Source organism: Alosa alosa, chromosome 20, assembly GCF_017589495.1.
Source record: "Alosa alosa isolate M-15738 ecotype Scorff River chromosome 20, AALO_Geno_1.1, whole genome shotgun sequence".
NCBI classification, from domain to species: Eukaryota; Metazoa; Chordata; class Actinopteri; order Clupeiformes; family Clupeidae; genus Alosa; species Alosa alosa.
This window is the reverse complement of record NC_063208.1, coordinates 23,261,403-23,276,575: the sequence shown is the minus strand read 5'-3', so window position 1 is coordinate 23,276,575 and position 15,173 is coordinate 23,261,403. Positions and strand designations below refer to the sequence as shown.

The 15,173-nt window shown below is 41.4% G+C and overlaps 2 protein-coding genes across 3 annotated transcripts; one reads left to right on the top strand and one right to left on the bottom strand.

Moving 5' to 3' along the window:
• Nucleotides 1-436: 436 nt before the first annotated feature.
• chrac1 (chromatin accessibility complex subunit 1) lies at nt 437-2,425 on the bottom strand. The gene is made up of 3 exons (XM_048230533.1): nt 2,224-2,425; nt 1,729-1,855; nt 437-1,613 (listed from the first exon to the last, which is right to left on the bottom strand). Exons 1-3 carry the CDS (start codon nt 2,368-2,370, stop codon nt 1,537-1,539), a joined length of 351 nt encoding a protein of 116 aa, XP_048086490.1. The 5' UTR covers nt 2,371-2,425; the 3' UTR covers nt 437-1,536.
• Nucleotides 2,426-2,926: 501 nt separating this feature from the next.
• crtc2 (CREB regulated transcription coactivator 2) lies at nt 2,927-14,427 on the top strand. 2 transcript variants are annotated; one of them, XM_048230379.1, is made up of 14 exons: nt 2,927-3,204; nt 3,937-4,038; nt 4,736-4,849; nt 7,156-7,217; nt 7,744-7,812; nt 8,370-8,470; nt 8,806-8,882; nt 9,302-9,345; nt 9,644-9,882; nt 10,111-10,562; nt 11,293-12,291; nt 12,608-12,664; nt 12,923-13,091; nt 13,318-14,427. In XM_048230379.1, exons 1-14 carry the CDS (start codon nt 3,025-3,027, stop codon nt 13,464-13,466), a joined length of 2,814 nt encoding a protein of 937 aa, XP_048086336.1. In that variant the 5' UTR covers nt 2,927-3,024; the 3' UTR covers nt 13,467-14,427. The 2 variants fall into 2 exon arrangements, with proteins under 2 accessions (XP_048086336.1, XP_048086335.1); XM_048230378.1 differs by having other exon boundaries at nt 11,269-12,291.
• Nucleotides 14,428-15,173: the final 746 nt, after the last annotated feature.

The window sequence follows — 15,173 nt, the reverse complement described above, 5'->3', positions numbered from 1 at the left end:
ATGTAAATGTAACTATCAGAGACAGTATGGGGAAAATGGGCCAATTCTTGAATAATGTTTTTGTAAGCAACTAGAACAGGGATTCTCTTCCGAGGTATATGGCCATGTGAAGTGCACCAGTCATTCCAATTGACTGCATAGGCTTGGCTATGCACTACACACTTATGTGGTCCATATAGAACCACACCTAATAAAATAAATAAAAACTTTTACAGTATGGCACCATCAAGTATATCACCCAAAGTGCTACTGATGATGTTTGTACGTTTTTTTGCATGCCTTTGCAGTAGTCGCTTTGGTTAAAAAGCGTCAGCCAAATGTAATGTAATGTAATGTAATGTAATGTAGATTGCTAGCTGCTGCTATATTATCTGTCTCATTGTGGACTACAGCAACAATCTTCAGATTTTAATTGTGTTAAAATAAAACACGGCCACACTATGCAAACATGTTTATTTCCATACATGGTACAGACTCAACCCTCATAAAAACATATATGAACACTACACTACTTGTTAACAGCTATACAAATCATATCCAGTGCACTTTGTTTTCTGCATGAGAAAAAAAGTCAGGTGTTAAGAAGAGTGACAAACTATATCTCAACTTCATCACCTCTGTTAAACATAGGAGCAGTTATACAAAATGTTCCACTGATTCTTTAGAGAACAAATATTGAAAGGGTATATGTTTCACAGCATAAATAAATAAAAAAAAAATATTCCTAAAACCCCTACCATTCATCTAGATGATTATTTGCACAATTCTTACATTTTTTTGCCCTCTGCAGAAATATGAGACTGGGAATCTTTTTTCTTGGATTCAACAAATATGATTATCAAAAAAAAAAAAAAACAAAAAAATGTATTAAAAACAATTTTGTGTTATTGCCCTCTAATAGAGAGAAAAATGAAATACCCTGAGTTATATTTAGTTCAGGTATTGGTCACAAATGCAGTAGTATTTTATATTCAAGACTGCTTTTTGAACAGTCAATGCCACTGGTTTTCAAGAATGAGAATAAACACACAGTACCCCTTTTTTGATTGATTTTTCACACTGTGAATGGAAGCCTCAGGAAGCACCAATGGAATCTGTCAGTAAAGCACCATTTAACCTGAGAATGTAAAATCCTGAAACAGCGCAATGTATGTGGATGACCTGGCTAAGGTTGAGATCCATCCCTGAATAAATGTCTATGTGAACTGTAAATTACTGGAAGCCAAATTAATCAGTGTTGCCCATGATCAGGCTCTTGCAGTGCCTCTTAAGAGAGTATCAGTTCACTGTGACATTATTTGCAGTAAGGAGGCCAAAATCAAACAAAACAAAACAAATCCACAAGCACAGCTTTTAAGTAAACTTATCAGGCTATTTGAGCTGTGCCTTGATTGGCTGGAAAAAAAAAAGAGAACATTTTCTGTAACCAGCACACTGATTCTGTGGTTGCTGATGTAGCTGCTAAAGGGTTGGAGAACTCGGCCATCTGAGCTACTGAGTGGTAACAGATCCAGGTTTGCAAACTCTAGATTTTCATTAGATATCATCTTCCTCTCCCCTTTCTTCCAGAGACTTCAGGTAATCCCTTGCCAATATCTTCTTTGGAAGGATATCTATAAGTGAAAAACACAGGCTTAAGGACTACAAACAAAATAAGCCCTCTTAGCTCTTGCAACAGCTCAAGAGGACAGCACAAACAATTGTACAATGTAAAGCTTGAGTTCATACCAATTAGAAACTGGAAGTTGTCTGTCCCCTCTGCAGCGTTGGCGAGGTCACTGTATGAAAGTGTGTTCTTTCCTTTCCCAGATCCATTCTTATACGAGGACCGAGCTAGATGCTGTACAAAGAGCTCCTGGATAAAGATGAGATGAGCTGAGATATCGTATTCTCTACCGCCATTAAGCTACTATGAATGACATAGCCCTTTATGATCAGGCCATCTTACCAGGAGCCAGTTAACATTTCTTTACGCTAACGTTAGTTGTACGTGGCTAACATAGCTCGCGAACTGTTTAATCACCACCATTATCACGTCGGATCAATCATAGCTATATTAAACCTAGACGTTTGTTTATGCAACCTCTAAACAACCAATCTCTGTTATAGATATGAATGAAAGGACTGTGAATTAGCTGTCTGGATTGACTTCATTGCTAGTAAACGTGTGTTAGCTTGTCCCTACTAACGTTAGCAAACAAACAGCCAGGGATGTAGCCTTACCGTTGCTTTTGTTGTTAAAAAGAGGGCTTCCTGGTTAATATTTGAAACATCTGGAGAACTTTTCATTATCAGCTTCACTCGGGACATTGGCAGTGAAACATTTTTGCTGTTTGGTGCAACTTTGCCATCCACGTTATCTCCAGACATCTTCACACAAGTTGTTCGGACGACTATTTCGGCGGAAGTGAACCGCCACTTTTGAAAGCGGTCTTTGGCTAATCTAGGGAAATGTAGTTTTTTATATTTTGAACCACAGATTCAGTCATTCGTCTCTGAAAGACGTAACTCCCTCTCCACAGATTGCTCGAAATTGCCACATATTTGCCATATATTTGGCAAAAATTGGCAATATGAACAGATAAATCACATGCGTTTGATCTAAATTTAAAGTTAAAACTAGTTCTCAGCTTTGGTCTTGAGTTGCTTTAGACAGTAGTTAATGGAAAGAAATGCCATATCTTGCAGGACCAAAAATGAATTCCGTCCCAGACACATCGCACGAGAAACACTTAAGTTCATAATGGCAGCCGTTCAATCAGCGTAAACCAAGTACAAGAAATACAATCTCGTAGCAACATTTGCACGAACTACATCACCCACATATCCTAATCTGTTTATCGACAGACCAGTTGCTCCATCTGTGGGCAGTGTAGTTTTTCAGACGGAAAAAAACAGCGCTTTTCCGCAGAAGAAAAAACGGCAGTTCCCATGATACATCACGATTACCTCTCTAGGGTGTTTGGGTCACCGATAGCTTACTGAACAACTCACTCACAACTGTTAAATACTATTGGGTCGATAATGTTTATGGCAGGTACAGGTTTTGGGGGTCGGGGATGTAACCAAGGACCAAGCTCGGGATCTGGGTCTGCGGGATGTAATCCACGCAAGTTCAGCGAGAAAATTGCCCTTCATACTCAGCGCCAGGCTGAAGACACCGCCGCCTTCCAAGAGGTTATGATGGACATCACTTCCACCAAGGTAAGTGTCGATGTCGGTTTGACAGGCCGAGATCGCAACGAATGTGGCCGTCAACACAGCTACAGACGGGAAGTAAGAGTATATGGCAAAATGGCAAACGGTCTGGGATTATAATAAAGTATTGCGAAGTCGACTGAAAAAGTTAGCAAGGTTGAGTTTGCTAGCAAACTTTTCTGTTTACGTTGCTTCAACCAAGCCTGGGAGCGGGTTGCGTGCAGTAATTAGGGTAACATTACCTTACAATCAGAACCGCTTTATTTGGAAATGTACAATGCAAGGGGGCACAGGAAGTGATACAGCGCAGTGAAACGAAAACAGCAGTCTAAATACACGGAGAAGCAACATCCAGTGAAACTGAGAGTAGGCAGGGGGAGTAACATAATTCAATTAAATCAAGTACCCATGAATATAGGCCACAGCTCAGGAAGGTAATATGTCCAAGTTCAGAAATATTGCATGCTACAGTATGCACAGTCTTGACAGGCAGGACGGTCTGGGTCCATTGTAGGGGCTGTACCGTCCCAGTGTGTGTGTGTTGGGTGAATGTGTGTGAGGTCAACAATCAATTCCACAACAATGCCCCTGATATTTTTCAGAGATGCACCAGATAACTTTATGAGACACTTCATAAACTTTTCTCTAGAATCTTTGGCAGCAATTTACCTTACTACATAATCCATTATCTTTCCAGGGCCCGATGCTTAAATTGACAGATGAGCTTTTCTGTTTCAGCTACAGGTTCAGAGAGCTCGCCAGACCAGAAATCTGGCCCCATGTTATGGTGGTTCCTTGCCCAATGTTAACCAGATTGTAAGAGCTACTTGTGACTCTCAGGTGAGGCTTTATTACTGTTGATGTGGTCTGTAAAAAGTCATATTTCCTGTATCAGATGAATTACAGGTTTAATGGCATGATGATGATGATTCCTTACAGTTATCCTTTTATGTTACTTTATTTATTTTGTATATATTTTCTATATACTATAGTCATTTAGAATGGTATGCATTGAAGGCATACAATTCATATCTGATCAACTCCAGTCACTCAAGTAAGGTGATCACAGTAGAATGACATTGGTAACAACATGGATTAACAGGTTAACAGCAGAAACATGAACCTGGACTCATGGACTGAGGTCAATGCTTTACCATTTTATTTAGCTCCATTAACCATTTGGGCCACTATGTCAAGGACCATATGACCTAATTTACTATGGGTATTTGTTTTAAAAAATGTCTATTTATTATGTTCAGATTGTTATGACTCAACGTCCCAATCTTGAATGTGCCACACAATAACACACTGTTACCTCAAGACTAGGATTCATGTATGTGCCAATATGCCCACAGTGACAACGTTTGCTTAATTTTGTTGGTGTTGCATATTAAGCATATTGTAAGCATATTGGCTACTGTGTCACCGTTTTTCTGCTAAGTTTTTCTTTCCTGCCTAAAGACTGATATTCCTTTTTTTTTCACTCTCTTACCAAACTGACTCTGCACATATCTTCTTTCAACATCTCTCAACATAGGGTCAGGTGTCATACAACCCTGAGCACAGTTGTGTAGCACGCCGTCACCTGATGTCAGATCAGTCCCATAGAGAGAGGAGACTGAGTCCACCAGGCCGACCCAACAGAAGACATGTATCCTTTTCAGTCAGATTAGATGTGCTTCAGTTATCAGTAAGTCCTTACTTACAGACTGCTTCTGGACGGACTTTTTGGAGTTAAGTTTCTCTTTTTATCTTTATTATATTCAATAATGGAGCTGGCGCCTTTTTCCAAATCAAGTTGCATGCACAAATATAGCAACCATAGATTATTTTATAGGTTTGTGTGAATGAATTGAAGACCTTAATATATTTTCAGAGATATAGAACACGGTTTTCTACTCATCCAAATCAATAGTCTATATTAATGTATGTATGTACTATGCACACAAATGTACACTATACACTAAGAATTTAAAATCTCTCCTGTGTATATTTGAAATACAAAATAAGTTAGTATACCCCTCTGCATTAACACTTAAATGTCAAGTGATTCAAAATTGTATCACCTCAGTAGCACCTGTATTTTCTCTAATGATAATGAAACAAAAATGAAGAAAGATAATATTTAGAACACATGCCTCAAAGTAGAAAGTGATCACTGCTACACAAGTTAGAAAACCTGTGATTATTGACACAAAATTGAGATTTCAAGATTGAAGTAAGACTTCTGATTTCCAGTTAGCCTAATTGCATAACAACTTCATGACAACATATTAAACGACTTCTGAAAACCAGAACTTAATTTTGGACATATGTATGAACTGTGTCTAGCTGCAGGTCTGCATCATAGCTTCACACACAAAAAGATGCTTATGGAATTGGAAAATATGATTGCGAGACTGCACAAAGATGGGAAAGGACACAATTGAAAATTATTTGAACAGTTACCGGCAGAACTCTGGAGGCATATACCAAGTCATACCATTAATCAAAGATGCAGGGGCTGTCCTGCTCAAATGACACCACAACTAGTGCACTTACTTGCTAAATCTAGGTCGGAAAAACAGACAGGCAAGTCCTTCAGGCATGGCACAGGGGTTATCAGTGAACATATTTTGTGACGCAGATAGTCTGACATTGCAAATCGTCAACTTCTTTGAACACACCCAAGAGAAAAACCCTTGCTTGCTCTTTGGCACAACACTTTGAGATTAAACTTTGTCATATGACCCCAAAATGTATTTAGTCTCACACGGGGTTCAGCATGTTTGGTTTAAACATGACGTGGACTACTTCAGTAAATGCATAGCCCTGAAAGTGAAGCATGTAGGAGGGAGAGTGATGATACAGAGCTGGTGCTGTATGCCTGCACAAGGGACTGGGGAGATGATGACTTGTAGTTGATTATAGATGGCACCGTTTCTGTGTCTGTGGATAATATAGTAAAATAATGCCAGACATGATAAAAGCTTGGCAGAAGAGGAATATAGAGGAAGTACACTGCCGAAATCATGCAAGGGTTTCAAAAGAAGAAATCGGGGTAAACAAGGACCTGGCCAAGTATGCCATCCAATGGAACACCTTGGGGTAGTTTGGAGAGAAAGCTAGAGTAGCACAACTCTTCCGTCTCTGAAGAAAGGCAGCAAATCTCTCCAGAAATGTGTGCAACATTATCCCCTATCCATGCCGAGGAGGATTGAGTCTGTCAAATAATGGTGGTCAAATAATGGTGGACGTAGGAAGTATGGGAAAATGGATATATATGGTTGCATGGAACTTGAATAATTGGTGCATAGTTCTAAACAAATATCTATACACTTTTGAAACATTTGACATTAGAAGTGATATTAGATGGGGTACTCTCTGTTGTCTACTATATATTTTATGCACGTTTTTATCATTCTTCATTCACTAATACACATTAAAGCTGGACAGAAAAGGGAAACACGTCCTTTCTGTGTTTCTGTACCACATGCGTGTCCAAAAAGAGGACCCTTTTTGTGGTGTACTTTTCTGAGGAGATTTCCCTTCATGTTACATATGGTCCTTCTACTTCAAAATACTTGAGAATGAATACACATGATATTGACAGCTGCAATTATATATAAATACATTTTATAAAATATAAATTGATACATTGATACATAATAATACATTTTATAACATTATATAATAATATGTTTTACTTATTGTACTCATAGTTGTACCATGTTAGTAATTACAGTATGTTGATGATAATACTGTTTACTGTACCGTTTGATTGCTTCAGGATGACATGACTTTCCATTGTGATTTTGACTTCTTCTTGAAATCTTTTATTCTATCCACTATTTTGTTTCTCACTGCATTTAATGTAGCCCCTATCTATCCCCTCTGAAGCCAATTTGTATGATATTTGTATGAAACTTCCGATGGTCATGCCATACAAAACAGTCAACCTTAACCTTTGACCTGCAGACTGATAGTGCACCTTACCACTCAGTCCACCAGTCTCCTCCTCCTGGCTCCTACTGGAGAAGGTAGGCATCAGTACCCCGGCCAGCTGGCCCAAGTTGCCATGGCTATTAACTCCTGCTGTGTGCATAGGCACTGTCAGTGCTCTGTTTGAATGATACCGAATCTGAGAGTAGGGTTTACAATAACATTATGTTAAGTCTGCCAGCAGTTTTTAGATAAATCATTCATTATTCTCTACATATAAGGCGTGTATTTGTTAGGTGTGCATTACCGAAATATAATCGTTTCTGTGCCAATTTGGTTTGTTACTGTAATTTTTCATTAAAGAAACCAGTTCTCAATGTATGAAGAATGCATCGGTGTAATAGAGTGTAATATTTTAAATTATACTTAGTCATTGTACAATCAATTTTTAAATGAGTTTGAGAGGGGAATCCCATGTTCTACCAGTTGAGGTTTCCATTGCTTTGCAAACCCGTTGAATGTTCACTTTTCAATTGAAATTGGTATGTTCCTATTGCCTTTCTTTGGAATGCCATGAATAAATTCAATCGTATTTGACCCCTTTTTCTGTTTTGTTTAATGAAGGAACTGGCCAAACAGCTGCACCACTGACAAAGGCCAAGAGGTCCGCCTCCCAGCGACAGCTCTGAATAGGTAATTACCAGCTCTTTTGTCCACAGTTGCCCCTCTGGCTTCCCTTAGCCCTGCCCATCCCTTACTGCCCGCTCTCTCAACTCAATTCCATTCAAAAGTCAATTCCATTATACACTTAGAAAGTGTAGAAAATGCAACATTTTGTTTCAAAGTTCATTATAACACTCATAACAAAACTCAGGTTTCATTGATCATTTCTCACCTAAACAACTATTCAGGAACACACATAGTCAGTCTGTGTATTGATTTAAAGTGATGTTGCTGTCTGTCTCTCCATCTTATGTTGTGCCACTGGTGGCCATAAGACATAATTATATGCATTAAAAATGTGTTTCCTTCTGTGGTTTTCATCAAGACATCGTCCCCATACACATCTATATTTTTATGTGCTGTATAGGTAACTTGGGCCTTGATGCCATTTTGTGCGGCCTTTGTGCCGTTGCCCCTCCACCAAATATGCCCAACCGAAGGCCAAGTGGCTTTGCCCCTAAAATGGTGAAATTCCTGGTCACGTTTATACGTCAGTGACGATTTCCTAAAACTTTTTTTTTTTCCAGGACAAATTCGGATTCGGCCCTGCACACCACTGTACGTAACACACACATCGGTGACCAGATGAGCTCGGGCCAGTCTCTCACGCCCCGAAATAGACGCAGTGGTGAGTGTGCTGCCTCCCTCTCTTCACCCCACGCCAGCTGCAGTTAGCAGCTCCAGCTGGAGAAGGTTGTAATTAGAAGCCTGCAAAACCTCCCTGAGTTGTCTTGGTGCTCTGGTGTTTACACAAGTTGTTGTTGTTGTTGTTGTTGTTGTTGTTGTTGTTGTTGTTGTTGTTGTTTGTGAGACCGGAGTCCTGGAGTTACTCTACTTTGCATTCATTTGAAACGTAATATATTTAAGGGATGATTATTAGTGATGTAAACTAGTGTGACCTGTTAAATAATCTACTGAGTTATGTTTATGACCATTTGGTCTGTCTTTGCTTTTAATTTCAAGTGTTCCCATATCCTGTGCCTCTCATCGAGGAGAATATGCCAGAGGAAAGCAAGCATTTCAAAAGTGACTGTAAAAAGGTAACTGTTTCCCTCCTGATACTTCTGCCAAGGATGTTATGTTTTATATTTCAGCTGTCTGTTTGTCTGTCTGTCTGAAAGCAGAATTACACACTGGCCTGAATTTCATGAAACTTGTTGGAAAGATGAAGCATGGGTCAAGGAGGAACCTATTAAATCTGGAAGTGGATCTGGCCAATTTAGTTTCACTTTCACTAACATTGAGTGATACTTCAGTTGGCTTTGGCAGAGTTCCACTCTACACTCTCTGCAAACTCTTCTAGTTTAGCTTGAATTTCCCCTTGAGGATTAATAAAGTATCTATCTATCTATCTATCTAGTTGCCTGTTGCACTGATGTGATTTACTGCACAGTTGCTATCCCCTGTTCAAGTGTGTAAGTATGTATGGTTTATATGGACTTTTCTTGTGTGTCCTCAGTTGTCCGAAGTGCCATCAGGAAGTGCCAAAGCCTCCAGCCAACAGTGAGTCATTCCTGATTTCCTGTCATCTTCCCTGTATTCATACTGCCAAGTCAAATATCCTCAGCTGATGTGCTGTTTTTTCTTTTGCATTCTTCTGCTCTGCCCCCCTCCGTTCTCTTCTCTTCTCTTCTCTTCTCTTCTCTTCTCTTCTCTTCCCTTCTCGTCTCATTTCCGATGTTTCTCTCCTTCCTTTGTTCTTTTCTCTGTTCTTCCCTTCCCTTGTGCCTCTCATATTACATCTTCTCTCTCTCTCTCTCTCTCTCTCTCTCTCTCTCTCTCTCTCTCATTTTCCCCTCAGTGCCATCCCCACACCCAGCCAACAGGGCGGCAGCCTCCTCCCATTGCCCTCTTCTCTGAACATGAGTGGTTCTCTGCCAGACCTCTCCAGCCTGCACCTGCCCTCCTCCCAGCCCACCGGTCTGGGGCTGGACCCTCTGGGCCAGGCCTTGTGCCTGTCCTCCTCCAGCAGCTCTGACCACCTGCCTGGGGGTCTCACACACCCTGGCCTCAAGACAGACGAGGCCTATCACCTACCTGGTATCAGTCAATCAACTATATTAGCGCTGTGTCTGACATTACTGAATTGCATTATCTTGTACATAGTAACATGTCTAATACATATTAAGTATATACAGACCTCTTGTTGTGATGCAGTTTTTTTGTAAACTTTTTTGTATCGTTTGATGTTTAGATATTTAAAATACTTATTGTCAGGATGGATTGATTGATTGATTGATTGATTTTTTCCAATCTTCTCCTTTTCAGGTTTATCACCAATGCCGGTCTCTCTCAGTAACCCTCTGCTTCAGTCTTCATTAAGTAGCCCCAATATCCAGTCATCTCTGAGCAGCAACTCCCTCCCCAACTCCTTGAGCTCTGCCTCCTTACATCTCTCTCTGAGTAACTCCTCCCTCAAGTCGTCCCTTAGTAACCAATCCCTGCTGTCCTCTCTCAGTAGCTCCTCCCTCAGCAACCAGTCCCTCCAATCAGCTGCTAGCCACTGTAGCTACAGCAGCGGCATTGGTGGATCACGTTCTTGCTCTTCCTCGTCTCTGTCCTGTTCCTCACGGGCATCCAACCAATCCCACCCTCCGGCGTCGTCACGGAAACGGAACCAGCTCAGCCCTCTCATTCTGCCCAGTGGGGGAGAGTCTCGCTGGCACCACCCAAAGCAGTTCTCCCCGACCGTGTCCCCAACACTGTCCTCCATCACCCAGGTATCGCAATTCACACGGAGGTCAATGTTTCCATTTGTGTACACATGAAACCATCCTGACAGGGAGGCTACACCGGCGGGCATGTAACTGAATCGTTCTGTAGTGGAGCGTTTGCTGCAAAAATGAGCTTCCACTGTAATCAATGGAACTGGTTATAGAGGTAGCTACACCAGACGTGCCTACATTTGAAAAAATTAGACCAGCATTTTAAAACTGTTTTTACGTGGCGTGTGTCATGTTAAAGCTGCACTAGTGTCTTAATTTACGCCACAGGCTTGTGTTAGACAAATTTGAATTATCTTGACTCTTTCTGTTGAACAGGAATTAATTTAATTTAGATTTCTGGTTGGTGTAATACACTGACAAATTCCTTGAAATATCCTTGACATGTCAAAGTTTCAGTTACTCAACAAAATTCTGGAATTGAAAGTCGGGTGGTTTTCTTAGCAGCAACGAGAAAAACAAGAACAGAGCAGCTGCCCATTGAATTCTCAGTATTTTTAGCAGCACAAACATTTCTATCTAATCACTTAGAAGACATTTTTATCAAAAGAAATGTACAAAACACAATAGCAGCCATTTTATCTTTTTGTATCTTCAAGTTTCACATTTCATGGAGCCACGTATATCACTGGGGCTGTATATGACTCATACTGGCGTCAGATGTTTTGAAATCTTGTATCTGCGTTGCTCTCTGTCTTCCCAGGGAGTGCTCCTCAACACAAATCAGATGTCACGAGACTCCCGACCTCCTGCGTATCCCTACAACCAGCCACAGCACACTGGTCCTCCACCGTCCCAGCAGCCATTGCAACACCTGCCATACGCTCAAACAGAAGGGCAGCTCCACCATCAGCTGACCGCTGTAGAGCCACCTATGCACAGTGCCAACCATCAGCAGCAGCCACACCAAGCAGCCATGCCAAGCCAGCGTCTGCATCAGCAACCCTTACAGCATCCATCGTACCAGCCACCCATGTACCCAAAGCGCCAGGCTCAACAGTGTCAACATGCGCAACCACCCCAGCCACAGAGCCACCTCCTCAAGCACCTGCAGGCCCCGAGCCCTCCACCCTCACAGCTCCCGCCTTACCTCGCCCAGGACCAAGCAGGCCCAGGCCTGAACCCCCCACCCGGCCAGCAGCACCTGCGCCACCACCCACACCAACACCAGCTTCCCCACCAGAAACCATATCACTGTGAGCAAAGCCAGCCACTCCACCACGTAGGTCCTCCACCGCAGCAGCCTTATGCCCAGCCTTTTACCCACCAGCAGCACCACCACAGCCAGTGGCCACCTCATCATCTCCAGCCTGACCATCATGCTCCACATGTTCTCCACCACCACCATCAACAACAACAACAACAACAACAACAACAGCAACAACAACAACAGCAGCAACAGCAGCAACACCACCACCACCACCACCCGCCATGGGCTTCTCCAAACCCTGCCATGCCTGGCCCAAATCAGGGCCATCCTTGGCAGAAGGAGACGGACCTCCACGGACCCCTGTCCAGCGTGGAAACTCTGCCCACTCAGGAGCACATCAGAGCGGGCACACCGATGCGGGTGCAGAGCCACCGGAGATCCAAGAGCCAGCTGCAGGAGACGGTGGCAGCAGGAAGTGCCCACTCTGGGAGCCCCCAGAAGATGCCCCAGACTCTGCAAACAGGGATCTCCTCACAGAGTGGGCCCTGTCTGGAGAACAGCATAGGCCTTAATAATGTAAGTTGGATCTTCCTGTGTGGAGCCTGATTAATTACCCTAATAATTACCCTTGTAACAATTAGCCTAATTAGTCTAATTTTACAGCAAAAGTGAATACTGCTACTTCAACTATGTCCTCCCAGTTGCTGAATTGCCCTGTTGCTGTTGATACCATTTTGTTGCATAATTATTGTTGATGATAAATTGATAGATTTGATACAATATTGTTTTATGAGGGTTGCATTCCTTTAATATGCCTGTGGATTGTTGTGGTGATGAACGATGCAATCACGTGTGTCCCTGTATTGACTCTTCTCTTTTGTTGTCCACTCAGGAGTCCTACATGGGTTTGCACCTCACTCCCAGCCAGACCAAAGCCCTCTCCCAGCAGGTGGGCCGCATAACTTAATCTACAATCACATTACATTTACATTTGCTTATGCAGTAGACACTTTCATCCAAAGCGACTGAAAAAAGTGAAATAATCAGGCTGTATGAGGAAGCAATGACTTTCGTTTTAGTTTCATTTTAAACAGGGGAATCCCTTGAAGAATAATTCTAAGAGTAGCGTGTACTTGAACGAGTAGGATTCCTTCTTGTTCTCACTATAGTTCTACCCTTGATGTTTTTTTGTTCAACCTCATTACAGTTGGGTCAACTCTGCAAAGAGCCTGGGTCCAGTGCTGTCACAGAGGTGGGGATGCTGACCACCGCCACCACAGAGAAAGAAGCTTCTCCTTTCCAGGGCCTTGATCCTGGGCAGGACCAGAAACACAGCATGGGAATGTGCCATAGTTTCTCTGATACCATGTTAACAGGTATAGTTCAGCATGAGTAGCCCAAGGCTTTCTCACCTAAACCCATCTATCTATCTCTCTGTATTTCAGTCTATTTGTCCGTTCATTGATCTGTCCATCTGTTCATGCAATAAACTAGACAGTGGTACTTATCCATTGCTGCCTTCACAGATGTCTGTACACAGCTGTGAACATTTAAATAAACTGTTGTGTAAAGAATGTTTCTTTACCCCAACCCTTTTATCAGATGCAGCATCCTGGCTGGACCAGGAGATTGCTGGGTTCCCTGCCAATATGCTGGAGCTGGATGAAGAGGCCTTGGAGCTGAGCATCTTGAGGGATGAATTCACCAGCGAGCCTGCCACGGATGGGACATTTTACAACCCCATTAACTGACCTGGACATGAGCACGCCACTGGATGTCAGCTGGAGGTCAGCAAGAGGTCATCTCCCTGCAGGTTTAGAGCCCCTCTTTATCTATGGAAGGTATGACACCATGAATGGGATGATCACAGTGTAATTATGTCAACTAAGAATTATCCATATGCAATGATCTCCAGATCACCATTTTAGACTGGAGTACGTACAGTATGTAGAGCATTGTCATGAAGATGTTTCTGATGCATAGATATGGGGACAGAGCTAAATCGGTATATCTCCAAGTATCAAGTATACCACACCTACCAACTCTCCCTATTCAGGAAGTAAACGTGTGTTTAAAGAGAGAATTGCCTATTTATCAGATATTATATTATATTATATTATATTATATTATATTATATTATATTATATTATATTATATTATATTATATTGTCCTTAATAATTATATGGAATTCTCCTTAGTGATTGTATAAGACATGTCAACATTTATGTTGTGAGGTCATTAAAATAGAAAGAATTTTTAGAAAACATATCTATTTCCCTTGCAAAAAAAAAATGTACAAAAGGAAATGTTCACAAAAGGTCGTGGTCAACCCTTTAATAAGCTGTCGCTTGACAACTGTATTTTTATGTGCCAGCCTGATCAATCCTTTCAGTCTAATGATTTTTTTTTAATGAAACCGTTTGCTTTAAGCTTCTGTGTATATGATGCTAATATTATGACTATATTGTCATGCTTATTTATTCTATATTTTCAAATATATGTTTTATATTTTAAAAGCCACTTCTCTCTCTGGTAGAGATGATGAATGCATTTTTGTGCTTAGATAGCTTTCTTGCTAAAAAAAAAAAACAAGATAAACAGTGTTTTTTGTCGCAAACAAGTAATACTTGAGTAAAACAAACAAAACCATTGTTTATTATTCATTACTGCCTTGATATGTTGCAATAGTAAATGTTTTTATGTGAACTGATTGCACAAAGCGGTTGTCTTTATTGATTTCAAATGTTGACCATCATATGTTGACCGCAACCATCTGGTTTTCACTGTCAAGTGAAAAAGAAAACTATCCTTTCTTTGGTTGTCAGTGAAACAAAGTTTAGTTTCTAGAAAAACTAGTTCTGTGTTAATCTTCACTGTCAGCTATAACAAATACAAATTCATGCCAGTGTCGATGCAAGAAGTAATGTAGGTTTATCAGAAAAATCATCCAGAGGGCCTTTTGCATTGCAATCTGTGTGTGTGTGTGTGTTTACTGTGTGCTGAGTGTGTTTCACTAATTCACAGATTGGGATAAATGCAGAGACCAAATTTTCCTCACAGGATCAAAAAGAGTATATATACAGTGGGGGTGTCTGTTAAGATGACCAGATGTCCAGCTATGTTGGCCCCATTTGTAATTTAGTCCAGTTCAGTGATAAATGCATCTGCTTTTCATGAATGTTTTTTGTACAGTGCCATTGTGCAGTAAGTGTGTCCTCTCACATTGACTCACAGAGATGCAGTGTTGTCAGTAGTGTATGCCCTTGCTCTTGCATATTTTCCGTGCTGTGAGCCTACAGCCTCTCCACGCTTCTGGTCAGCGCCACTCCTCTGACTCAGCTCATCAAGGCTGGCAAAATGGTCCCATGACTTTAGAGCACGTGCTTCAGCAGGCAGGGAAATGATCCAGGAGACTGAACAGCTGAAAGCCGCTCTGGAGCCACTTACTTATATTTGG

What these genes read in the sequence shown, in the direction of transcription:
- chrac1 (XM_048230533.1), bottom strand. Translation starts at nt 2,370, where the DNA reads ATGTCTGGAGATAACGTGGATGGCAAAGTTGCACCAAACAGCAAAAAT. An exon ending in TTTTAACAACAAAAGCAACG is followed by an intron (nt 1,856 to 2,223) that starts GTAAGGCTACAT and finishes ATCTTTATCCAG; the next exon opens with GAGCTCTTTGTACAGCATCT. An exon ending in CAACTTCCAGTTTCTAATTG is followed by an intron (nt 1,614 to 1,728) that starts GTATGAACTCAA and finishes TTTCACTTATAG; the next exon opens with ATATCCTTCCAAAGAAGATA.
- crtc2 (XM_048230378.1), top strand. Translation starts at nt 3,025, where the DNA reads ATGTTTATGGCAGGTACAGGTTTTGGGGGTCGGGGATGTAACCAAGGA. An exon ending in GCCCCGAAATAGACGCAGTG is followed by an intron (nt 8,471 to 8,805) that starts GTGAGTGTGCTG and finishes TTTAATTTCAAG; the next exon opens with TGTTCCCATATCCTGTGCCT. An exon ending in GCCAAAGCCTCCAGCCAACA is followed by an intron (nt 9,346 to 9,643) that starts GTGAGTCATTCC and finishes TTTTCCCCTCAG; the next exon opens with TGCCATCCCCACACCCAGCC.